This window comes from Protomyctophum bolini (genome assembly GCF_963924005.1).
Source record: "Protomyctophum bolini genome assembly, chromosome: 14".
Taxonomy (NCBI): domain Eukaryota; kingdom Metazoa; phylum Chordata; class Actinopteri; order Myctophiformes; family Myctophidae; genus Protomyctophum; species Protomyctophum bolini.
The window spans coordinates 10,483,491-10,510,477 of record NC_137875.1 but is presented as its reverse complement, the minus strand read 5'-3'; the positions used below and the strand labels follow the sequence as shown (position 1 = coordinate 10,510,477).

Below are 26,987 nucleotides of genomic sequence, written 5' to 3'. Positions count from 1 at the left end.
GGAGCTGGGTGGGTGGGTGACTGGCTGGGTGGGTCTGAGCACGAAAACAGCATGGTTGTTTTTCACCACCCATGTGCGCAACCAAACACACACACACACACACACACACACACACACACACACAAACACACGCACATATTAACTGTATATATGATTATTTCGGGTGTGCCAGTACAGTGACAGTACAGTAGAGGGTACAGTAGAGGGACCCCCACACAGTAACTCTGTCATTTCTCAACCGTTTCGGACGCGGGGCAGCACGCTGGAACCGGCCCGGCCCCTGGGCACGCTCCTGGGGGTCTGGACGTTCCGGGGACCCCCACACGGTAACTCTGTCATTTCTCTACCGTTTCGGACGCGGGGCGGCTCACCAAAATAGGGCCAGCACCCTTGGTGCGTTCCTGTGAGTCTGGAACTTCCGGGGACCCCCACCCGTTTGAAGTGAGTGGTGCAACTCTGTGTGAGGGTCCCCCCACACAGAGAAGTTTGGTGGAACCACTCAAGGACAGTCTAAGAAGGCCTATATAGGCTACACGTGTATGGATATTTTAGTTTTCTCAGAAAGTACAGGATTTCCCTCTCATCACTCCAAAGAGTATGAGAGGGAGAGTCAGATGATTTCCAACTCATGGAGATTAGTCTGTGGCGTTAGCCGTTGTGAGTGAGTCACCGGGTCGGTGCGATTCTTGGCCTCCAGAGCGCTGGGCGGGTAGGTTGGTGGACCTCACCTCAACCGCATCACCGCTGGCGTTAAGCCGGGTGGTGGAAGACAAGGGTGGTGGTGTGTTTATGTCTGTCGGCTTTGACATCATTGTCCCGTAGGGATGGTTGAGGGTTCTCTCTCTCTCTCTCTCTCTCTCTCTCTCTCTCTCTGGAAGTCATGTGTGTTAAGACTCACCACACCGTTGCGTCACTCAGTTTTTCCACATGGATACAAATCATCATCTTCCAAAATGTTCTGTCGCCTTTTTCCTTTTCCTCTCCTCTCTCCCTTGTTTTTTATTATATTTTTTCCCTTTTTTTTTGCTGTACCACATGAACCGTAGTGTTCCTATTCTGGGGTGAACCTTCGGCAATAGCCGACCTACAAAGCTCGTAGATCGGCTATTATTGGTGAATACATCTGTTGTAGACTCAGAGCAGTGCTTCTCAAACCTTTTTTTGACCCGGGGCACCCCTGGAATTCCTGGGAAAATGTATGGACATTTTTCAACATGGAAACAATTGACTATTATGCAAAAAATAATTGTCATTATCTCAACTAATTGTGATTAGGCGATTATGTAATAATTGTGACGGGCTTATTTATAGCTTAAATGGCTTATGCATTACTGTATGTATGCATATACAATACATAGCCATTTTTAAGCTATAACTAGGCTAAGTTTGAACTTAAGCTATAACTAGTTTGAACTTAGTGTGAAGTGGTGCAACTGGCTCCAGGTCAGTTAGTTATACAAAAGAGACATAAGAGATAATGACATGGATTAAAGTTGTAGGTCGCCACCACTGATTTCAGTCATTTGGATTCGATAGAAGCCAGCATGTCTTCTATGGAAGCATGTTGCGCAACTAGCAATATGTTCAGACACATTGTAACAGTCTCAGATGGTTCATATAAAAGCAAAGGTTAACCCATTTATTTTAGGCCTGACCTCAAAATTTAAAAAAAAATCTTTTAAATCCTCAGTTTTCTGAAATAAATATTTTCACGATTAAAAAAAAATAGCAGACCTACAAGCTCGTAGCGCGCCACTCGGTGGTGCGCTATGAGCTTGTAGATGTGCTATTTTTCAATAGCTAAAGCATAACATAATGCTAACACCAAAAGGGGTTCCCACCCAAAATGGGTTAAAGCCTCAATTTGTGATTTCCTCACCTGGCTGGCTGTGTGTAGAACGGCGGGAACGATCATACTGAAACAACATACTTTTACATTACAGTTAATTCTTTAGAAATCAGTGCTAAGTGTGATCCTTTAACAAATCACACATTTTATTTACCTTTCATCCATGCAATAAGAACACAGGAGGAATGAAAGATACCAGTACAAGAGTCGCTATTAGTCACATTTGTCCTGCAGCTAAATATATCTGTGTTCAAGTGGATAAAAGAATCCTCATGGTCCTTCCATTTCTCATTATGGTTATGAATAGGGTTTTATCACGGAAGGAGGTGTACTGTACAGTACAATCAACGGAGAGAAGTGGGAAGCAAAGAATGCGACGAGGAATAGGAGCGTGACGCATGATGTGTCACAAGTCGTCACACTCAAGTCGTTTTTAGTTTGCTAAGCCGTCAGGACAGCCCTGTTGAACGGTTGGCTTTCTACGTGTCATTTGTGTCCGACTGTCTCCAGGACACGTTTAGCTTTGACAGCTTTATGATAATGAAGGTTGAGAGATCACCAGCCAACATAAAACAGAACATATGTGTGCAATGATATGATATGCTGTCCATGTGATCTTGGATAAGTGATGCAATGTTTTACATGTTGTAAAATGTTTTATCTTGGTATGTCTGTCTATACGTGTGTACGTCTAGAATGCACATAACTCGAGAACCGTTCGCCCCACCGACTTCAAATTCAACACATGTTGAATGTTTGTGTTGGGGACAAATGGGCTGTATGGCTCTGTGTGAAGTGACCCAACCAACACGTGCCATCACTTCTAATCCCAGTGGTCAACAACAACAACAACCCCACACTACTAATGTTACTAGTCCCACTGGAGTCTGCACAACTATTTGATCCAACAAACCCACAACGCTAATGTTAGAAACACACACTCAAGGCCAGGGACATTAAAGAGGAGGGTGGCTAAGAAAATAAACGTGTGAATGAGCACAACTAAGACCGCAGTGTGAGCAACGGACGGACACTTGCGGCAGCAGATAGTCTTCTTGCTGCGTGGGGGTATAGAGAGCAGTGTTGATCTTGACAGCAAATGTTTTTGTAGTTTTAGTCTTTTGAATAGAATTTAATTTAGTCTTATAGTCACATTTTTTGTCATCTGACATGTTTTAGTTTTAGTAGACTTATACGATTTTTGTCGACTAAATCTACAGTTGGTCTTCTTAACAAAAAATTATTTTGGCAGGGCGTGATGGCGTCGTAACTCGTATTGCCTGATTTTACACTTGGTTGGTGCCGGCCCGGTGACGCATTGTGAGCTTCTCCACTAGTCCCTCCCTAACATTATGGTCTAGTTATTATTTGTTTGAAGAAATTATTTAGTCTTGGTCATCATTTATTTTGTCAGTGAGAAAAAATAGTCAATGGACATTTTTTTGCCATAGTTTCAGTCGACAAAATCAACACTGGAAGAGAATAAGAGATCGGGCAAATGAAATCACAGAATGATAGAGGGGGAGGGGAAAAAACAGACACAAAGAGTGTGAACGTGTATCTCTTAGCAGGAGTATAAATACTGATTAGATTAGCTCTGTCACCGAGGCGGTTGGTGCACTGAGGACCTTTGCACCGTGAATCAGCTTATACAGTTAGTTACAGTACAGGGCAGTACGGTACAGGTGTATTAACGGCCCTGACACCACTGCACTCAATCAGCATGAGGGGGAAATGGGAAAGGGGGCAGGGTGGGTTTATTGTACTGTACTCGGCCTGTGGTGGACAAAGTAATCAATCCTCCCACGGTAGAGTGGTGCACTACAGTATATGGACGAGTGGCCAAGTGGCTATGGCCGTTTTCAGCCTAATGAGTGTTTATTTTTTATTTTTTTGCAAAACTAATGCTTGGAATGGATTAAGCATCATGAAAACCCCCTAATTTGACACGTCACATGCTACATAAAGCATGATGAAATTTTGAATTTCTTGCCTTCTATAGGTTGTTAATAAATTCCTCAACATATGCAAGTTAGTATCCGGCGGGTTCTACATGCTGGGGACCCATTCTCAACATTTCTAACATAAAACCTTTATACTCAACATGTCTGGGTTCACAATGGGGCTCAATGATCTGGCAAGTAGACTATAAAGAGCCTGTCGTTGTATGATTAGTCAACTGGATTTATTTGAAGTCTATTTACAGGAAGTAGATGAACTATATTAGAAGTACATGACACACCAGAGCAAACCGTATCGGGGGAATTGCACCACTCAGTTCACACGTGTGTGATTTTTTTCTCAAGAGTCAAAATCACGATATTTCTTTGGAATCAAATGAAAGTCATCAGCATCCAAAAATACCTAAACAATACTCAGGTAAAACATTTTTAGTATCTGTACTTTACCTATAAGTACAGTACTCTACTCAAGTAAATGCACTTTGTTAATGTCCACCACTGTACTGTACTGCCTTACTTTAATTTATCCAGGTGTAGCAAGCAGACACACTCACACATGGGGACATGTGAGATTTCCACCCGACAGAGACTAATTGAGAACATGAGCGTGAACTATCTCCCACATTGTGCTTAACCAGGCGACCGATATCAGATTTCACTAACAGGCAAATCTTTGGTGACGACTGACTGCCTTCCCACATACAAAGCACAACTGAGATGAAAATCAGATTAGAGAGCAGGTCCTACTGTATACTGTACTGTCCCAAAGTACTACAGTAATAATCTATAACATTATTTAGCCTAAAGGTTGCTTTAAAATAGGCCAGCGATTCCCAAAACGTGCGTTGGGGCACACTGGTGCGGCCACGAGGAGTGGGCCCCCAAATAATTGGCAAAACTCTAAGATTTTAATGATAATGTAAAAATAAAATTTATTTTTCTTTAAAACCTTGAAAATTTTGCTTTCTTTGTGACATAAAGCTGCAATTTGTAAATCATATCTACCCTGGATTCGAACACGGTTTCTTGGTTCATGACGTGTTGTAAGAAAGAGAAACTGGAATCCAGTCTAGGTAATCTTATTTCTTCTTCACTTCCTGGAGCTCCACATTTATGATCAAGGCTAGCTTTTTGAAGAACAACAACATAACTTAAACCATTCTGGGCGAGAACCCCTTTTGGTGTTTTAAAACATTGTTATGCTTTAGCTGTTGAAAAATAGCAGATCTACAAGCTCATATGAGCTTGTAGGCCTGCTATTTTTGAAAAATCGTGAAAATGTGTCGCAAGTCTTTGAATAATATATTATTTCAGAGCGAACGTTTTTTAACTAAAATCTTTGCTTCTAGGGGGATGGGTCCCTGGAACAGCATATTTTCAGATGGGGGTCGGTGGCCGGCAATTACATATAATTTCTGGGGGTCCTTGACACCACTGAGAAAACTGTCAGGATTTAGAAGACATATTTTAAATTTCGATGTCAGGTCGAAATGGGTTAACATCCGTTTTGAACCATTATGGCATGACTTTGATATTATTCCCTGTATTGTTGTAATTGGTGACTTTCAATAATATACTAGGAATGTTCTACAGAAGTACTGCACCTTTAAGTCACATGACTGGGTTCTTCACAGCTGCTATCTGATGAATGATTACTATATACAATTTGATTGGTTGTCTAAACCTACTGTTGTCTATTTATTGAATGTCAGCCTATTCTCAAACTATGCCTGAAGAAGGCCGAAATGTTAAAATAAACTTCTTGAACCAGCAAGTGGTGGTGTGCGGGTCTCTCCTCCTTCCTTAAAACACACCTGCTATAAAATTGAACCGGGTGTGCAGAAGTCATCCCTCGAACCATTACACATAAAACTGCTTCGTTACCATATTCGTCTTGCAAGACCATACAGATAAGACCATATTTGTCTTATCTGTATGAGAAAGAAAATCTCTACACGTGGTGCTGTTCAATGTCTGTTGTTCTTTTTGAGTGGTGCAACCACTCTCTTACGGAGCTGTGTGTGTGTGTGGCTGTGTGTGGCTGGGTGCCTGAGTATGAGCACGAAAATAGCATGGTTGTTTTTCACCACCTGTGCGCAACCTAACGCACACAAACACATGCGCATATTAACTGTATATATGATGATTTTCGGTGTGCCATTACAGTACAGTACAGTACAGTAGAGGGACCCCCACACGGTAACTCTGTAATTTCTCAACCGTTTCGGACGTGGGGCGGCTCGCCGGAACCGGGCCGGTACCCTGGCGGTGGTCCTGTGGGTCTGGAGTTTCACTTATTTTGTAATACTACTTCGTTTCAACCCACAAACAAAGGCAAGAGACAACCACTGTCTACTTTACCTCATATCCTAGCTACGTTGTAGCACTTAGCCTAATTGCTTTCTGTTTCTTAGTCCTATATTTACCCAAGGTACAGTAGCTGAGCAATGAGCATGAGTGTTCTTCTTCAGCAACGCCCTGCTTCACAGTTCACACAAACACACACACACACACACACACACACACACACACACAAGGGCAGTTTAGCGGTGTTGGGGGAGGGGTTAGGTGGCGGTCATTAACTTCCCCACCCTACCCTACCTATAGATTTTCCCTTCCGGTCCAGGGGATTGAACCGGGAACCTTTTGGTCACAAAATGGCTCTTCTTACTTTGAGGTCACACCGCTGCTCCGCTGGTTGACCATTCACCCTGTCGTTGGTTGTCTAGCTTTCATACCATTTTCTCTGATCTTGCCCTTGCTCTGGGTAAGACTAATGCATTTGATGTATCACTGTACCTCGTGTTTACCTTCATTACTGTAAGTTGCTCTCGATTAGGAGCGTCTGCTAAATGCCTTACTTCTAATTGTACAGTGTCTGCTAAAAGCTTAGAATTGTAAATGGTCTCAAGAATTGGGACTGTTAAAATGTTGGGACTCCTTTTCCTTGTGGATTAGTTCTGGAATGTTCTGGTTCCGTCGTGACATCATATTATCGGGCCTCTTATCTCCATACTTTGTGTTTTTTGGTAAATTAACCCATTCAGACCGGGAACCCATTTTGGGGTTTAGCATCATGTTATGCTTTAGCTATTGAAAAATAGCAGATCTACAAGCTCATATCGCGCCACCGAGTGGCGCGATACGAGCTTGTAGGTCTGCTATTTTTGAAAAATCGAAGAACGACTGACATTTTTAGAATCTGATCTCAGGTCAGAATGTGTTGATCAGACCAGTGTGTGTCCAGTGGAAACCTCGTATGAATCTGATCTCAGGTCAGAATGCGTTAACGCCCTATACTTGATCACACTACACTGACTACAGCATCGCACGAAAGCATCACACGGAGCAGATCCCCAAGCTCAGAAATCGGCTCTCTGGCTGTTTTTTAACCCATTCTGACCTGAGATCAGATTCATACGAGGTTTCCACTGGACACACACTGGTCTGATTAACCCCATTCTGACCTGAGATCAGATTCTAAAAATGTCAGTCGTTCTTCGATTTTTCAAAAATAGCAGACCTACAAGCTCGTATCGCGCCACTCGGTGGCGCGATATGAGCTTGTAGATCTGCTATTTTTCAATAGCTAAAGCATAACATGATGCCAACACCAAAATGGGTGCCCGGTCTGAATGGGTTAATTGTAATCTTGAAAAGAAGTCACAATGTTGGTATGAGGTTTCCACCAGACAGATTATTTTCCCTGTACTTTTGGTGACTTGGTGTTCATACCAATTTCACTCTGATCTCGACCTTTGCAAGTTAAACTAAATAGTCCCAAGTCTAAAGAATTGGACTTATCTAAAAAATGTTGTACTCCTTTTCCTTGTGGATTAGTTGTGGAATGTTGTGGTTGGTGATATCACAATGGATTCTTTTTTAGCTTTGGAAGGTATGTGATCGTATAAAACACTGGTTCCCAAACCTTTTAGCCTGTGACCCAAAAGAGAAGTTTCATGATGTCCCAAACTTGTGAAATAGCAGATCTGCAAGCTCACAATGTGGTGTGAAGCGACGCGTTGTGAGCTTTGTGAACGGTGGTATAAAACATTATAAAGATGCCAGTAAATCCTGCACAAAATAATCTTTACACATAAAGACCTAAGGTCGATTCTTCTACAAATGCCTTCTAAATCCTAACTACAGTTTCCTGTAAAACCCTTGTTGCTATACGTTGCTGTCGGGCAGTAACCTCAACATATTTTATGTACTTTTTGTACATAAAAAGTTAAAAGGAATAGGATTCTCACAATTATTACATAATCTAATTGGAATTATTTTGTCATAATCATAGACCTTCATTAGTAAAAGCAGAAATAGCAGATCTACAAGCTTACAATGCATCACGAGTGACACGCTGTAAGCTTGTAGATCAGCTGCTATTTCCACAATTTTTACCCTTTTTTTTAAATATAAAATGTATAGTAATTTCTTGGTATATTTCAGTTTCATGTCAACTCTGTCATTTCTCAAAGATTTTTCCAAATATAATCAAAGTACAGTCACTACAATACAGTACAGACTAGCACAGTACAGTAACTATAACAATAAATGTATAGTTGCACCGCTCAATTCGTGTAATTATTATTTTACACTACAGTAACGTTTATAACGTTTTTTTTTTTACAAAAACAATATATGCAAGTATTTTTTCCACTGGCTGCTGGAGCGGTGCTGCGTCGGGGCAGGCCAGTGCTGGGCTGCAGCTGGCTCCTTGCCCTCTTCATAGTAGTTGGGTTGGGCTTAGCACTGACCCTCACCCTGTCTGATTTATGGGTTCCTCCTTAGACCCACTGCGTTCCCTCCCATCCTCTCCTCTCTCTCCTGGCCTTCCAGCTTCAGCACACCGACCTTGGCCTCCAAATACCCCGACCCCCCCCCCCCCCAAACGCAGAGCAGAGCCATCCTGTGTCCATCGCCAACTCGCTCCGTTTATTCAACAACCACTGTTGCCAGATTTGTGTGAGAGAAATAGGCAGACGGGTGTATGAAAATGAGGCCAAAAGAAGCGACGATAGGCTACGTGAGCATTTTAAACCTATATGCTATTGGCTATTTGGAGAAAAAGTTGATCTACGATCTACCAGCTTGCATCGTGTTGCGACATGCCACGTTGTGAGTTTGTATATTAGAAAGATAGATAAATATTTGGGGGGAAAAGTCAGATGGGGCTCTGCTGAGATTTGGCTGTCCTTGACGGCTGCTTGAGAACTGGTTTAAACAATAATAAAAGGAATGGAAGCAAAATAACTACACTAAACAAGTGCAGATAAACACAACCCGCAACTACCAATATTTACAAGCAACTTTACAGGAAAAACTATCCCAAAGTCACTTATAATAAGCAGACATGGCAACACTGTTTTGATTTGAATGAGTTGTATCAACATTGAATTATATTATGTTTGCGTGACTCTTGGAACAACTTGTCAACTGTGTGTGTATACCCAAATTAAATGGTGGTGTGTGTGTGTGTGTGTGTGTGTGTGTGTGTGTGTGTGTGTGTGTGTGTGTGTGTGTGTGTGTGTGTGTGTGTGTGTGTGTGTGTGTGTGTGTGTGTGTGTGTGTGTGTGTGTGTGTGTGTGTGTGTGTGTGTGTGTGTGTGTGTCCAAATTAAATGATAAATAGCTAAGCTCATCCTTAACTCTGGATTTTATGCGTCACTTCTGCTCAACAGAGTAAATGTCGGTTTTGAACTTGGACCCCCGGCTATTTTAGGAACGTATGCACACCGAGTGGCCGGAGATGATTGTTCTAAAGAGCAGATATGAAAGGGATGTTGTTGGAGATTTAACTTGGATCGTATTCTGTGGCGACTCTATGAAGTCAAGATTTATCTGAAAGATTGCTTTTAGTTTTTGTCCCTCACACAGTGGTGAATAAGCTGCAATGCACTTTAAATATTGACTATCCGATATAATATCCCCAATACACTTTAGAAATATGCTTAGAAAGGTCAATGCTTTTAACCTAATTTAGACCGGGAAAGCATCTGTGTCATTTTAGATTTTAACCACTCTAAACATATTTTATACTTTGGCTATTCAAAAATTCATTCATCAAATGCATTTCTTTTTATCATGAAAATGTGTTCAAATCTTTGAATATTTATATATATTTTTAAGCGAACAATTTTAACTCAAACCTTTGCTTCTGAAACAAAAAGATATATATCACAATGTTTATTGCAGTATACATACACAAGTATTCCCAAATTGGAAAGAGGTAGCACGTCTCCAAATTCCCATATCCACTTGTTTATTTGGCTCACTTCACAGTTCACACACATTCTTAATGTTGTCCTCTTTGAACAGCGATAGCCTATCTACATTAAAGCTCTCAATGCATCACTTGTAGATGTGCTATTTTCTGTTATTATTTTAAGATAATACAGCATTTGAAGTGGTTAAACTAGCAAGACAACTAACTCCTGCCCTCCTGCCCCGGGCAGGTAAATAAAATGGTTGAGCAGGTGAAGTTTGCTACTGTACCCGTTTGCCCGGCCGGTCAAGTGCACATTTTGAGTGGGGATACAACAGTCTTTAGTTTTCTATAAACACAACACGAGATATAACTGTCTTGAACGTGGTCTCCCTATCCAAGTCCCTCTCCCCACCACACACACACACAGCACACACACACACACACACACACACACTGAGCGTGAAGTAGCTACGGCACACACTCCGGCGAAAACAGCTATTTTAAAAGCTCACAACATCACCATGTTCAAAGCCATGAGTTTTCTCAAGCCAAGGCTTAAAATTGTGACCATTTTGGTCACAAATGCACCTGAACTTTAATCTGTGCGACTTATAAATATTTTTGGGAGCACCTGTGCGGCTGTCCATAATTTCTGTAGTGCAGGTCAAACTGGGGGTCCTTGAAAATGTCTTGTCTTTTCAAATGGGGCTCTGTGGCCTAATAAGCATTTGTAAGGCTACTTTCATGTTATAGTGCTGTTTTTATTCATTAAAAAATAAAAGAATCCTAACATATTATACAAGATCAAATGAACGGCAATTAACTATTTTTGGGGTGCAAGTGGACATCCAACTTCACCTGAGGCAAGTAGAACAGGACCTGTTCTTGCCTGACGGGCAAGTGCCTCTGAGACCTTAGTGTCAGTCTACAGGCTTGTTTCCATTGTGGTCTATTGGGGAAAGGGGGCAGGGAACAACAATACAAAACGAAAAACAAAATGCCTTATTGTATTTTGCCCTGCCTCCCTTCCTTTTGGGAAAAGGGGGGCAGGGAACAAGATCAATATTACAAAAACAAAAAACACAACTGGTCAGTTTTGAGTTTTTAAACTGACCAATACATATTTTTTTCTTATTTTATTTTACTAATAAGAATTGAGAACCAGTGGTAGATAGTAACTAAGTACTCTACCTAAGTACAATTTTGAAGTATTTGTACTTTACTTGAGGCAGCCTCTTCTAGTTCTATCTGGGTTGAAGAGGCAGCCTCTTCTTGTCGGGGCTTAAAGTTCTCAGTCCTGGGGACGGATTTCAGTCCTGAGGATTTCATAGGGGTCATTTAATGAGATCAGTGCAGATTTGCAAAAAAAATCTTTTTAAGTCTTGGGATTTTTTTTGTTGGTTTTAAGCCCTGAGTCTTCTTGTTCTATCTGGGTTTACACAAGTTCCTCAGTGGCTCTGTACGTGTATGAAAGCATGCAGAGGACGTTCCAGCCGACCTCCAGGAGCGCTCCTCCTCACTCCTCGCTGTGAGGATTAAACGCGAGGAGAAACTGTCCGCTTTACTGCTCCTCAGTGTCGTTACCACTATGAAAGCTTCTGAATGGTGTGTGAATAATGCATGCGCCGCTCCATGGCGTGGAAAATGGAGCCTAACCCGTCGACACCGGGAAAGCATCCGTGTCATTTTAGATTTGAGACACAAAAGGCATCATTTTTTATACTTTTGCCTATATTCAAAAATATCACACTTGTGTGAAGTGAGGGGCACTCTTATCGTCATACATCATCATACATCACATTCCGTGCTCAGCCCATCAGCTGAGCACATTCCGTGCTTATTCACACAAAGATGTGCATAGGAGCGGCTAGTGCCCCTCAAAAATACAATAATGGGGGTCTTTTCAGAAAACAGTGTAGAATCGGCATCAGGTCTTAATGGGTTAAGTGGGATTTGAAGGGTGATTTTCAGCCGTTTAGAAAACAGAACGGAACAAGAAGCAACCTGTGGGACAATGCTTGTCTATTAGAAAACAGAAGCAACCTGTGGGACAATGCTTGTCTATTAGAAAACAGAAGCAACCTGTGGGACAATGCTTGTCTATTAGAAAACAGAAGAAACCTGTGGGACAATGCTTGTCTATTAGAAAATAGAAGAAACCTGTGGGACAATGCTTGTCTATTAGAAAACAGAAGCAACATGTGGGACAATGCTTTTCTATTATTCACTCGTGGAACAGAACAGAACATGGTCCGTGTGGCGTCCAGCTCTGAGCAGCAGGCATCCTGTCCGAGACAGACTGCGCCCAGTACACTCGTGGAAGTAAAAAATGTTTTTTATAAATGGCAAGGTCCCCACGGTCATGACATTCCTGGAAATATTTTGAAATTGAAAAAAGTCCTGGGAAAGGTTTGGAATTCATCAAGGGTCGTGGAAAAAATATTAGTTTTTGGCTATAGATTTTGTTAATAAGAAACATTTTCCAAAACATAACGTGACGAAATATGTAACATAAGTTGTTTTTCGCCATACGTGATCGCAGCCTAATGTGTACTGTCTGGATGTGACAAAAAGAAGCTCACAGCGTGCTGCAGCGTGATCCTATGCCCTAGGATAGGTGGCGTAACATAGATTTGGCAGGAAATTTGGAATGGAAATGATACCATTCTAGATTAGATTCTATGCTTTATTTTTTGCTAAACTGCCTGTTTCTGTGCATTGCACATACTGTAGGAGTAAAAGACTCATTATTTGGGCTGAAGGATTGCTATATACTTTTTTCGTCACCCGCAACCGCAAATGCATTATCCGCCCGCTATCCAACCGCATTAATGATATCATCCTATTTATATTAACCGCACCATTCGCCAACCGCGGTTATCGCGGCAACCGCGGTTAAATCCGCCATCCGCAGGTCTCTACTATATACAGGCCTGGAAATTGGGTTAAATATACTGGAAAGGGTTTTGGAAATGCATTGGTAAAACTGTGTGAGAACGATGAAATGGTGACGCTGTTGTTTTGTCCTTCTCTTGCAACAGGAGTCGGGACGTCCAGGACAGTGAAGTGATGAAGGTGAATGAGACCGGAGGACATTAACGACCCGAGCTACCACGCCCGCTGCCGCTGCCACGCCCCCTTACTGTCCCACCACAGGAAGGAGGGTGTACCCCTTGGGTTGCCCCCCCACTGTTCAATGCCCCAGAAACGCCATGCGCTGCACCAGGAGAGGACTCCCCACGCAGGCCGCCCCATAGACCGCCAAACCCCCCATCCCCACCACGCCCCTTCCCCCGCACTCCTCCTCCCAGAAGGCCTCTGACTGACTCTCCACCGAGGTTAGAATTTTGTTTTGAAATATTTTCTTCCCCCATAATTCAATTGGTTTTAGTTTTTAGAGCGGGGGTTTGCTAGTCTTTATTAGGTTTGATTTTTGTGACTTTATTAGTTTTAGTGTTTTTCATACTCTTTTTTTATACTCTACTCTACTCATACTCTATTTTTTGTATAGCTGCAAGATTGAAAAGGACATAGGAGTAATTGTATTGTGTAATAAAAACTTAACAAAAGATGGCATTCAAAAATGTATTCAGTTACAGATGAACCACCCACAAACAAAAACTAAGAGCATTTTGTCTATGATTTTAGTTAGTATTGTAAACACACAATACAGTTTCAGTTAGTTATCGGTTCTTTTATTGAGCGGTGCCTAACCGCTCCAATGAACAGCTATGTGTGTCCCTATGTATGTCTCCAACCCTCCATGTATGCATGTCCGAGTACGGACAGCAGCTGCAATACCACCAAGTGGCGCATTAATAGTGCATGTTGGGTTACATCGCATTTTTTAGACCCAGCTCGAAAATTCTATTAAGTAAACAACTGTGCTTGACTCCAAAGGCACAATTCTTTTAGTTAGAATTTAGTTCAGTTAACGAAAATTTCAGTTTCCGTTATTTGGTCAGTTTTTGTCAACTCTAATAACCTCTCCCCCGTCCGTCCTATAGCCCGGGAGGATGAAGAAGGTCGGAGTGTGGACGGCGGAGGACGTCTCCCATTGGCTGAGCGAGGAGGGCATGCAAGAGTACTGCGACGCCCTCCGGCAGACGGACGGCCCCGCCCTGCTCCGGCTGACGGAGGCAGACTTCTTGACGGCACCGCTCGCCCTGGTGACGTCTGACGGCGGGAGGCAGCTGCTGGAGCGCACGGAGACGCTGCGGATAGAGACGCACATCCAGGACCACAAGAACGGACACGCCAACGGACACATGATGCCCAACGGCACCGGCCCCACCGGCGGAGGCACCAGGTAGGGATTAGAGTCCTCAGATTCTTCCCTAACCCCCACATTTTAGGGGTGGGCCGGGCCGAGCCTAAAATGTATGCTAATTTGTCGGGCCGGGCCTCAGGCTCCATGAAAAAAGTATAGCCTACTGTATACCTTGATTTTGTTTAATAATGTAATAATATCTATTATGAAGACTAGAAGCTCTAGGGAAGGGGGGCTAGAACTAATTCTGGTCAAGCTTCAAGTTGCATTAATTAGCGACGTTTTGTGAGCTTGTAGATCTGCTATTTTTACTAGTTTGGGTCCCGGGGAGACAAATTATTCTTTCTTTTGGGTCCCGGGGAGACAAATTATTCTTTCTTTTGGGTCCCGGGGAGACACATTATTCTTTCTTTTGGGTCCCGGGGAGACACATTATTCTTTCTTTTGGGTCCCGGGGACTGCGGGGAGACACATTATTCTTTCTTTTGGGTCCCGGGGAGACACATTATTCTTTCTTTTGGGTCACAAAAGCAAAAAAGTTTAGGAACCACTGCAATAAACGTAATAACATTTCCCATTCCCGTCTCCTTCAGCACCAGGACCCTGCACAACGGCACCGGGCTGGGCCTCAACGGCTTCCGCAAGGAGGTGCTCATCCCCATCCCCGGGTCCTCGTCGTCGGAGACCTCCGCCACCCGCTCGTCGTTCCCCACCGAGTGGACCAAGACGGGGGTGGCGTTCGTGTACGCCGTGGTGTGCTTCGTGACGACCACCGTGGTCATCTCGGTGGTGCACGAGCGCGTGCCCACCAAGGAGCACACGCCCCCGCTGCCCGACAAGTTCTTCGACCTGTTCAACCGCGTGGAGTGGGCCTTCTCCATCTGCGAGATCAACGGCATGCTGCTGGTGGGCCTCTGGCTTGTGCAGTGGGCCCTCCTCAAGTACAGGTAAGGTGTTGATTTTGACCGCACACAGTGCAGTGTGTGTACGTACACACACACACACATACTACAATTCACCAACAGTGAACACCTTGAAGACACTAAGACCAAGGAGCTGTGCTTGGGAGGGAGGTCAAGAGCAGAGGGCTCAGGGTCCATCTTTAGGCCTGTTACTATGAGTGGGGAGGAAGTGGAGCAGGTCAGTGACTTTAAATATCTGGGAACGACCATAGACAATAAACTCACCTTTCAGACCAATGCAGATAAAAAAGGCAAGGCAGCGGCTTTATCTTCTCTTTCTTTATCTCCTTTCTTTATCTTTATCTTTATAGTGTATACACATAGTTTCATTATATAGATATTCCAGGTTAGGTTCTGCTTACATATGATTCTTGATGACTATTTTCTATGTATCTGATGTATTATCATGTTTTGTTCTTGCTACTGTAAATCTCTCTGGATTAAGAGCAGCTAAATGCCTTCATTTTAAATTCATGGAACAAAACAATATCCATGAATTAAAGTCTCCATAAGGGGTGAGTAATTAATCGTAATGTCAATTGTAATTTTGTGGGTTCCTTTAATATGAAGCCTTCCATTCTGTATAGGGTAGCCCATCTTACCAGTCTTCCACGTCACCTACATCGTACAGTATGAATAAACAATATATACTTTTTGTGCAGAGTAGACAAAACATTTGTGGATTAAGTTGACTTTTGCTCTCATAATATTTTCACCACTGTGTGCAAAGACACATCCTGGGGTTCCCACCACCAAGTTTGGGGTCTTGTTGGCCCCAATCTTCCACACCTTTTGAGCCCAAAGTCTCTTACAATAAACATACCTGCTATTTTAAGCACACAGCCAAGCATAAAATGACTTGTCTTTTAGTTCTACTGGATCTCTTCTCCCATAATCCCTCCCTGACATTTTGTTTTTATTTTATTTCCCAAACAACAATCGAAACGTACATACATACATTCAAGAAAAACAAGAGCAAAACAAAAACGAAGACGGCAAAAACAAAAGCTAAACAAAAGCACTCTTGTATAAATGCCATTTTTCCCAACGTTTTTCAAATAGCTCCGCGTTGGTCCTCAGATTATGAGTCATATTTTCTCCATGAGATATATTTCTTCAATCATTTCCATCCAGTGCTCCTCTCTAGGAGGGTCTGCTTTCAACCATCTCCTCCTGATGGCTTTCTCAGCTGCTATTAGCAATATTCTGAACAGGTATAAGTCCTCATGTCCTATTATGTCCTCTGATCCAAGGTATAAACTACGGGGGTCACGAATGATGTTATATCCCATCATTTTCACCGGGTTCTGGTGAACACAGTCCCAAAATGCCTGCACCTTCTCACACAGCCAAAATATATGGGAGTGATTGGCACTCCCACACTGTCTCCAGCAATATTGCTGCTCTCCCATTTCTTTGCTTTCCCCTCCCTGGCATTTTAGTCTAGTTTTCATGTATTGACGAAATGTTCAATATATTTAGTCACCATCGCCTGTATGAGTGTGCACGGGCGAGGTGAACGTTTCCAGCCTCATGAAGCTACATACTAAATAAAGACTTGTTTATGTCATGCTCCGTTTAACTTTCCGTCCCCAGGGCTTCGTGAACCGTCGCGGTGTTGTTGTTTTGTACATCTCAATCTGATGAGCATTCTGTACATTTCTCTCTCTCGTGCTTTGTTTCCTCCAGGTCTATTGTTGGTCGCCGGTTCTTCTTCATCGTGGGCACGCTCTACCTGTACCGGTGTGTCACCATGTACATCACCACTCTGCCTGTGCCTGGGATGCACTTCAAATGCTCTCCAAAGGTACATTACATACAGTACACACTGCTCTTATCTATTCTCTCAACCTGTTCAAGCTGTGACCCCCAAAATAATCATATATAATATTTGAACTGGAGACCCCACCCCCCCACTACTGGCCACCATGACAAGGACTTGGAATTGTGGTAGTTCAGCTATTATATTTAGTTTGAGTCTGTTCCACGCGTGAATTATTGTCAAAATAGCTGTGCTATTACAGTATATACAGTATATATATTATATAGTTTGTTGACTTTTGACGCAGTAATGGTCTTGCTTTGTATTAAAAAAACGTCGTAAGGTCCTTTAAATCGTCACTTTAGAAATGTGCAGATACCCTCTGATACCCTGTTTACTGTTGAGTGAGAAAATAAAACTTGCACATTAAGCATTAAGACCCCCAGTTTGGGAACCATAGGTATGTAATATACAACAGCAGCCACAGAGAGTGAGTTGTATGCCTTGTCATATGAAATGCTGTAGCCTAGAAGTGACCTGTGCCATTGGTTTTGGTGTCGTTAACACACAGGTTCCTTTATCCAACTGCAATGCCGTCAGTGTTAATTGACTGTGTCTTGTGGCGCTAGATTTCCTAAATCTTGTTAAAATGTTGGAATCCTTTTCTGCAAAGAGAGATGACCTCACTTGATTGCCATGCACCACAGAGTCAGACTGTACTAATATGCAACGCAAGACAGAAACAAAGTGTTCCCTTTGACGCAAAAGTATTTAAATCTGTGAAACTGGAAGTACAGTAATTTCCACACCAGTTCAACTTATCTTTAGGTCAACTCTAACCAACATCCCCACAAAGCAGAAGCGTCTCACTCACACGTGCATTTCCTCTTTAAGTGTGAATGAAACTGTGGTGAACCCCTAGGGCTAGATTTTGAAGGTGCGTTTTACCATGTGGTAATACATAAATTGGCCTCGCTCTGCGCACAATCGTATTATGAAAGCCTTATCGTCCCGTGTTGAACGCACACACATATGGAATACGACGTTGCTGAATATTTTAGCATTGTGGGAGTGTCCATATGTTAATTATTTTCGCTTTGCGCAATTTGCTATTAAGCCCCTTGACCTGCGCATAACGATTAGACGTGGGTCTAGGCACCTCATAAACGCAAAAAGAAGATAAAGCACTGTTTGATTTTACACTTGAGCGGCTCTGGGACGCTGCTGGAGTGTTGCCAAGTCTGTTTATTATAAGCGGCTTCTTTTTCTGTAAAGTTGCTTGTAAATATTGGTAGTTGTGGTTGCTTTTCTTGTTTCTAAAGGTTTCTCCTAATGTTGTTTAAACCAGTGATCCTCACACAGCACATTCCCATGTCAAGGATCCCCAGATGAATGCATTTGCCCAACTAAGGACGGCTAATACAAAAATGTAATTAAAATTTTACTTTTGAAAATAGCAGATCTACCAGCTCACAATGAATCACATTCATTCATTAAAACTATGAACTCTGACTGCAGGCGGATATATAATGATCATTATAACAATGTGCAAGAAAATATTTAAAAAGATGGAATATTTGTGGACAATCAAAATATGTTTTTTATTTTAATGTGGTGTCATTAAAATTAATCTGGATATAGCAGACTCACTATCTAGAAAATAAAAACATGGCACTTCATTTAAAATAGGTTACAGACCCCTGTTATATGCGCTTATTTTGGGATTCTTTTTATAGACCTATTTACTTGTTTCTCTGAGACATGTCAACAGCGTCTTTTTATTGCGTCTTTTTATTAAAATGTTGAGATTAGAAACGGCCATAATTCTTTCATTTCTCAACCTTAAAAAAAAACAAAAACATATCCACAATCCTTGGGAAGTTTGCTTTCATACGCTGTATCACACTCGATTCAAGTCTTCTTCAATAAAATGCTACGAGCGAAGACCATACCATCACGGGACCATACCGCATCACGGGCATACGCACCAGGCATTCAACTCATTACTCATTTCAAATATAATATAATTATAATTTAAATTAAAATATAATTTTACTGGTGTTTCTCAATAGAAACAACTTATTTTGAGGCATAAAGGTGACAGCATGCAGTGCAATAGGAATAATTAACCCAAATGTGACAAAGTCATATGTCATGTCTTCTATGGTGCCAGCCTGAAGAAATGTAATAATAACGATCCCCAAAGTGCGCATTCCGTATGTGACATCAGCTGACTGGTAAAGAAAATAGTACAGACATGTTGATTGGGTAACTCTCAAACACGCCTTAAACACTCCCATGACTAATTCAAGGCCGTTTTGCGCACTCCACGGGGTGTCGAAAGCGCTTCTTAACATGCTTAAAATTGCAATATGACATACCTCACGCCCCCAGCTCATATTACTGTAATAGGTAAAACGCACCTTCAAAATCTAGCCCCTAGTTTCTTAACATCTGGCTCGGGGCCCTCCCGGGAGGACCAGTCGGACCCCTTATTGCCCTTAACCTTAACGGGTCTGTGACTCTGAGAGTAGTGGAACCTGATGGACCCCCAAGCAGAAATCTGAAATGACACGTGCCCAGTTTTAAAACTTGTAATGATGCACCTGCGTAGCTAGTTGACAACTCGAGATTGCGCCTACCTGATCAGGTGACTACGGTAGTCACATGCACTCCTTACCTGATCAGGTGACTAGTCACATGCACTCCTTACCTGATCAGAGCGGCTATTTAAACCGTTCTGCCTACCTGCTCATTCCTGGCTTCTCTCCTGCTGTGTGGACGTGCGTCACTGCTGCTGCCTATCCCTGCCTCGCTTGCTGCTAACATGCTGCTCATGACGTTTTGCAAATCCCACCGCCTCCCCAACATCCACCTGTAGCCTCTGTGTAGCCCCCCTGAGGGTCTTAATTAATTCCGTGTCATTCTATTTGACTTTATATAACTTTAACTGTAATGTTACAGGGAATTAATAGGGACAGAGCCCTGACGCCAAACTATGCTTCATATATCTATGCTCAATATTATGCAATTCATGCTCAATAAATATATATTCTAAATTAATTCTAAGAGTTGTCCGACTGAAATGGGTTAAGCTATCTCTCCACCGCACCAACGTTGCCTAAAGTCTCTAGCATTGTTTTGCTGCTATGACGAGGTGTGCCCCAAAGCACCCCATTTTGTTTAAGACTTTCGTTATTGTCTATGGATTATTTTGTTCCCTGTTGTTTCCTTGTCAAAAACCTATTATATCCAGCAAGCTGTTGCTCGTCCGTAGGCTATCAGTCACATAGACGCGTCAATTCCACAATAATTCACAATTCCACAGCAGGCATGCAGCTCGTTCCAGTCCCCAGAGAAATGTGGTCATTCACAACTTTGTAATCAACACGATGGCCTCGTAATGCATTTGTTTCAGATGTGCCAATCAGACACATATTTATTTCCATTCCATGTAAGCTGCATGTTCACGGCAACTTTTCTTATGATTTAAAGAAAAACATTGATAATTTTTCTATAGCCGTTAAATTACATATTTTTCCTTATCTTCTCATGTGAGATGTATTCAGTTGTTAATGGCCCATGGGTTTGTTTCCAATTGCTTCCACATTTGTGGAATCAACTTCCTCTGGGAGTTTGACAGGCTACCTCACTGGCCACTTTTAAAACTCTCTTAACACATTTCATCCGTAGGACGTCTGGAAACGTCATAGGGAATCCAATCGACGGATGCATAGGACGTGTGTACACGTCCTAGCGCATCCTCAATGATATCAGGCGAGAGAACAATATTCTGAACTTTTTCCTTTTTTTATTTTTGAATGAGGCCACCATACACTTCGCTCTTCGTTCATATTACCGCCCCGTTCACTTGGCTGTTAGCGCAGCAGAAAGAATGCGTCGTCTCTTGTAACCCACGGCGCTCTCCGTGGTTTTGATCTGATGGATATACTAAGCGCTTCATTTCTGACTTCTCATCCGCCTCTCGTTCAAAATATGAACACTTTGGATTATTTATCGTATAAATGAAAACAAGAGCAAGGTAAGCTCCTCCCCGGATGGAGGAGCTGGACAATGAATCATTGTGTTAAAGAACTCACTTCTATAGATTATTCTTTTTAGATTATTGTTGTTGTTAATATTATCATTCTGAATGTCTTGTGTGTGTGTGTGTGTGTGTTCCTGTGTAGCTGTTGGGGAACTGGGAGGCTCAGATGAGGAGGATAATGAAGATGATAGCTGGAGGAGGTCTGTCCATCACAGGCTCTCACACCATGTGTGGAGACTACCTGTACAGCGGACACACCGTCATGTTGACATTAACCTATCTCTTCATCAAGGAATGTAAGTACTGACAACACACTGTCATGCTAACACTAACCTATCTCTTCATCAAGGAATGTAACTCGGTGTACCGGTATGTCTGTTTAAATTATTTAATGGTGGTGTAAATCAGTTAATCTTTGAACCAGCCAGAGCTACAATGTTGCAATGCCGGTTCCATTGGCCCAGAAGCCCTATTGATGCAACAGTGACATCTAGTGTCGACACGGGGGAAATGGCGTTTTATGTCTAAAACGAAAGAGGAAATGTCACTGTCATGCTTAATTTGTGCACTTTTACAGAGCCTTGCTCTGCCAGTCGGACAAGTGTTCCATATCTCTCCCTAGCCAGACACGTCATGTACCCACACGTATCAGAGATCTTCAACACCACCAGTGCTGTAAAGTAACGAAGCACTCAAGCACTGTACTTAAGGGGCCACTTCACTCCTTTTGCAACCAGATTAGGACACAAGAAACACTTTCCTGGGGGTTTTATGTGTGTAGTATGTGTATTTAGATATTTTAGTCATGACGCCATGTTCATGACCAAAATGTGTCATGAAAATGTGTCACTTCCTTCCTGGACTACAAGTCACCACGAGTGTGCGGCTATACATTCAGTATCTTTCCCGTTGACTGGCACCTCAAGGACCAGTGTGCTGTGCACCTTTTGCCTATAGTGTATTATTGTTGTTAACCCTGTTTATTCTTCTTGTCCTTCCCAAACGGTCAGATTCCCCAAAGCGGTTCTGGTGGTACCACTGGTTCTGTTGGACGCTGAGTGCAGTGGGCATCCTGTGCATCCTGCTGGCTCATGACCACTACACTGTGGACGTGGTGGTGGCCTACTTCATCACTACACGTCTCTTCTGGTGGTATCACACCATGGCCAACCAGCAGGTACCACTTCTGCACCTTTTTAATTATTTTATTGCCATCTACTGTACGTACATATTTGCAAAAACTCCCAGGCCTTCTCCAGGATCCCTGCAAGAGTATAGATCTGGTCAGTTGTTCCACGGCCAGGACGGAATCCACATTGCTCCTCCTGAATCTGAGGTTCGACTATCGGCTGGACCCTCCTTTCCAGTACCTTGGCGTAAACTTTCCCAGGGATGCTGAGTAATATGATACCTCTGTAATTGGCACACGCCCTCTGAACCCCCTTTTAAAACAGTGGGTTTTTCAATGCTCCATTACTCTGAATCTAAGTTCGCTGTCCATGGTTCGGATGTCATTTGTGATTTTGTACTGCATGTTAACATTTCTGGCGAAAGATAATCAGCGTGAGCTAATGCTAATAATAGTCGATGGTTAATGTAGGTCTCCATGCCGGTACCGTGAGCCAGTCTGTAGTAATCTGTAGTAGTCTGTTTGGTTGAGAGCTACCTTTTTAAGGTAGCAAAGGCAACAATCCTAGTAGTTTGCAACACTGTCTGAGCGCAAAGGCTGCAATACAAGAATATATTTGGGTAGAGTGCATTACCCAACGAAAACACATTGGTGTTAATGACGAATACTTTAAGTCCAGGCCTTTTTAAAAGCTCTGAGGATGCTACTACTAGTTCAACTGAACTGAATTATGTTTCATTTTAATAGTTTGGTTTCACCAGTTCTTGTCTGTAACCTCTCTCAATACAGAGATGTGAAATTGGGACTCAGGGATGTGCTCTATTCACCATATTTGCCTTCCACAAATCCTGCACGCATTCCAGCTAAAACCCAGACTGGGTGTAATTAAGCAACATTGCATGCATAAGTCCTGTTGGAACTATAAAAGGATGTGGGGCAAAGTTGTTAAACTTGATAGCTGGGACAGGCTTAACAATACGCATAAACTCCCGAATAGCCCTCAGTCATTTGCTGTGTATGTGTTTGAATAAAACGTGCTCTGTTAGTGTCTCATTTACCTGGCATCTGGGAGAGGTAAAAATTAAGGCTCACCCACACAGTTATTGACTGGCAGTCAACTGTCTTCCGTATTTTGTCTTCCGTGTTTTGGTACAATTCATAAATAACTAATAATCCCGGTTCATAAAATAATAATAATAATGCGTTCCATTTGTTTTGATTCAGTCATTGAAGGAGACATCGCAGAGCAACCCTTTCTCCCGGGTCTGGTGGTACCGGATGTTCCAGTACTTTGAGGAGAACGTCAAAGGCATAGTCCCTCGGAACTATCAGCTGCCATTCACATGGCGTGCGTCGCCGTGGGCCCGTGGTGTCAAGTACAACAGACTAGAGAGTCTGTGAAGTCCCCCCTTTCCTCCTCCCTGCTCACGTGAAAGGAGGCCAGGAGGAAAGATGTCCCCCACAGTGGCAAATGTCACCCATGGAAAGATGGCTTTGTGACACTTAAGCGTTGTCCTTTTTTCCTCGCCAGTGCTCAATAGACACATCCCTATCTAAATGGCTAGCACTGTGAACTCACTACTTTCTTTCTTTAAAAACAAAAAAAAACATTTTCTCTACATTCGTCGCTCTCTTCCTAAGTTCCTGGTGGCATTTACTTTTTTCTTTTTTTGAAAACGGCACTAATCAATTTGTTTTTCTCCTTCAACCCTGTTGCAGGTCTGCTGCTTTGTGTTGTAGATCGAGAAAGCATTTCAACTTACTTTCACTCTTATTCAGTCAGGCCATATGGACTTTGAGTTATGATTAATTTGTTGAAGGTTCTTATCCAAGATTTATTTCATTCAAATTACGTGAAACGTTTATTTAATAACCAAAATGCCATAATCAGTTCCCTTTTCCCTTTTTATAGTGAATTACTTTTGTAAAAACTTGCTAAAAACAAAATTGAAATGTAAAAAAAAAAAGAAAAGAAAAGATTTTTCTAAGTACTCCAACTTTATTTTTCAAAAATGAATGATGTCCAAACAGAAGAATTTTTTTAGATTTTTACCTTTTTCAAGATGGAAGAACTGAGAGCAAAATAATCTATCATTGTGTACAGCATTATTCCAGTGCCTTTCCTTATAGCTTGATTGTACAGTTCAAGTCCGTTGTCTTTGTGTCCCTCTGCTTTGTGTGTGGGCTTGTCCACACCGTGGCACAGGGGTAGGGATGGGACCATAAGGAAATTACATGTCACCGTTATTGTGGGCAAAAACGATTGCGATTAAACAATAATATCGCCATCATCAAAATATGCTTAAAACTTTACAATGCCACTTTTGCCAACTACCAGAAACCCCAGCATCCCCTATTCTGGGGGGAGGGGGGGATAGCCGATCTACAAGCCCGCAGCGTTGATCATATAGAGCTGCTACTTTTGTGGAATCGATTTGTGTATAGTGGAAAAAAAGCATACCGAATGTGCTCTTTACATGTTTTTCTCAAGTATAGAGGGTTTAGCTGGTACTGATTTTGCAGCTCAACAAAAGCTAATTTATCCTAGTAGGTGTTTGACATAGGACAATTTCACAATAGATTAATACAACTATCGCGAGCGTTCTTTTCTCGTCCCATCCCTACACAGGGGGTCTTGTGTTCCTCTACTTTGTGTGGGGTTTCCCACCCTGGGTGGAACCTGACCATAGCTAACAGTCTTGCTCGCATGAATGTAAGAATAATTAAGCCAGCCTTACCAGAAGATTGGTCTTCCTTCCCAAAGTTAAGTACATAGAGTGAAATGTCCTGTTTATTTATTTATGCTTCGGGGGAGTATCAGTTTGAGCTTGGGTTGTCATTGTCCTAAGATAATTTGACAATTTCTTTTTATATATATATACATTTTTATCTGTGTACTTTTGTCATTTTGTGACCCTCCTCAGACAGTTCTGATCTTGTCCTCTCGATGCTTGAACCTTGTCTTTGCTGCTGGTTTCAATCGCGCCGATACGCTCTGTTCATTTTATCCCATAACCACTTAACCCCTGCTATACTTTGTTGACCCCGGGGTCCCACAGGGATCTTTACTTGGTCTAGTCCCGTTGTTCTTTTCCCCCCTCTACGCTAAATGTTTTTGGCGAATGTTTATTCTTCACCTCTATTCGCCTATTATAATATGCCCAGAATGAGGATGTTAAAGTTTATGAGCTTACTGGGAAACCCCAAAACTTATATGAAACTGCTCCGGTCCTGGATTTTGTACATCACTGCAGCAACTCTTAAGCTTAATTTATACTCCCCAATGTGACACTTCTTCCTCTTAGATCTTTTTTTTTTTTTTGGCTACAACATTACTACGGGGATTTACTCAGAGATACTCCCCCATATTTGACCTCGACTGGCCTGGTAGTCAGTGAATCAACGTTGGTGATCAATGCGGTCCCTGCTGGCAGAATGTCTTTTTAGCATCCTCTGCTGCAAATGTCCTCATTTTAACTCATCCACGCCACGACGAGTTTACACTTTTGCGGTGAACTTGTCATTTCGTAAATATATGTAGCAACCAAATGTCGTCCTCGTTTAAAACTGAAGCGTCGGAAGGAGCATGCTTTTGGGAAGGTTCGTCGTACTGTATGCCGTGTATAGCTGTGGTTGTGTTTGTCATGTACTACATTAACCATGTTACCTTACGGTTTCGAAGGCACGTCTGTCTTGTATGTTCAACATGCCTCATAAGTGCAATGCTAACTCTGGACCCGCCATAGCATTAGCGAGTTCTCTACTAATGTAATTAATGACATTATATTCCCTATTTTTACTACAGTTTAGACAACGGTATGCCTGGTCAATGAGGAAATACATAGTTCCTCACACATAGCGCTGGATGAGAACTCACTAATGCCAAGGTAGCAGACCTAGTGCAATGCCAAAAAATATAACCACTTGCTCGTGTAATTGGCCAAATATACTGAAATCGATAAGTGGGCAGCATGTGGCACAGGGCTGGCCAAATGTATTACATGCAGAGAGGAAAACGAGCTTCCATGAATGTGAAACTGTCTTTTGTTTATGGTCATATAAGCACACTTGCATGTTAACATTTTGCATCTCCTATTCTTTCTTGAACTGATGACTGAATTGTCTAAATAATAATAATAATATTGCTTAAAAAGTGAACATGTCATTTCATAGCACTTTTCTGACGTGGAAATCTCGTCCAAAGGCTAAATTCTTGCTCAAATAATTGATGAAATCAACTGTGTTGACCAATACGTGCAACCGAAATTAGCCCAAGTTCTCTTAAAAATTTGAAAATTAACACAGTTTCCCCCCCCCAAAGAAAACCTGCATACTGTATGTGAGAAATGTCGTTTTTTTAAATTTGAGTGATATGGGAGTAACGGACTGGTTTGACCACGTCTCGTGTAAGCTTGTGAAACGTATATATATATATTTTTTGTTTTGTTTTGTTTTGTTAAGCCATCGACTGTAAAAATGGCTACAAGCTCTTTTAGATTCCTTCCTGTGTCCTTGTATTGTCCATAGCATTTCCGTGTCATAAATCAACTGCAGCTCTCTGGAGTCGATCCGACTATACTTGGAACATCTCATTTTGGTTCTATTCACACTGACAGTTCAAAATCTGATTTGTAGCCTAAGTCTGAACACCAAAACACACTTTGTGTGTGTGTGTGTGTGTGTGTGTGTGTGTGTGTGTGTGTGTGTGTGTGTGTGTGTGTGTGTGTGTGTGTGTGTGTGTGTGTGTGTGTGTGTGTGTGTGTGTGTGTGTGTGTGTGTGTGAAGAATCAGATTTGAGA

The 26,987-nt window shown here is 42.2% G+C and overlaps 1 protein-coding gene across 1 annotated transcript in view; it reads left to right on the top strand.

The window, feature by feature from the left end:
• Positions 1-26,503, top strand: part of sgms1a (sphingomyelin synthase 1a) — a 44,513-nt gene extending 18,010 nt beyond the window's left edge. The window contains exons 2-8 of the mRNA XM_080782201.1: positions 13,059-13,355; positions 14,025-14,326; positions 14,881-15,234; positions 16,939-17,056; positions 21,202-21,355; positions 22,070-22,236; positions 23,413-26,503. Of these exons, the coding sequence (XP_080638327.1) occupies positions 14,034-14,326; positions 14,881-15,234; positions 16,939-17,056; positions 21,202-21,355; positions 22,070-22,236; positions 23,413-23,589 (1,263 nt within the window). The 5' untranslated portion in view covers positions 13,059-13,355; positions 14,025-14,033 and the 3' untranslated portion in view covers positions 23,590-26,503. The remainder of the gene's footprint in view (positions 1-13,058; positions 13,356-14,024; positions 14,327-14,880; positions 15,235-16,938; positions 17,057-21,201; positions 21,356-22,069; positions 22,237-23,412) is intronic.
• Positions 26,504-26,987: the final 484 nt, after the last annotated feature.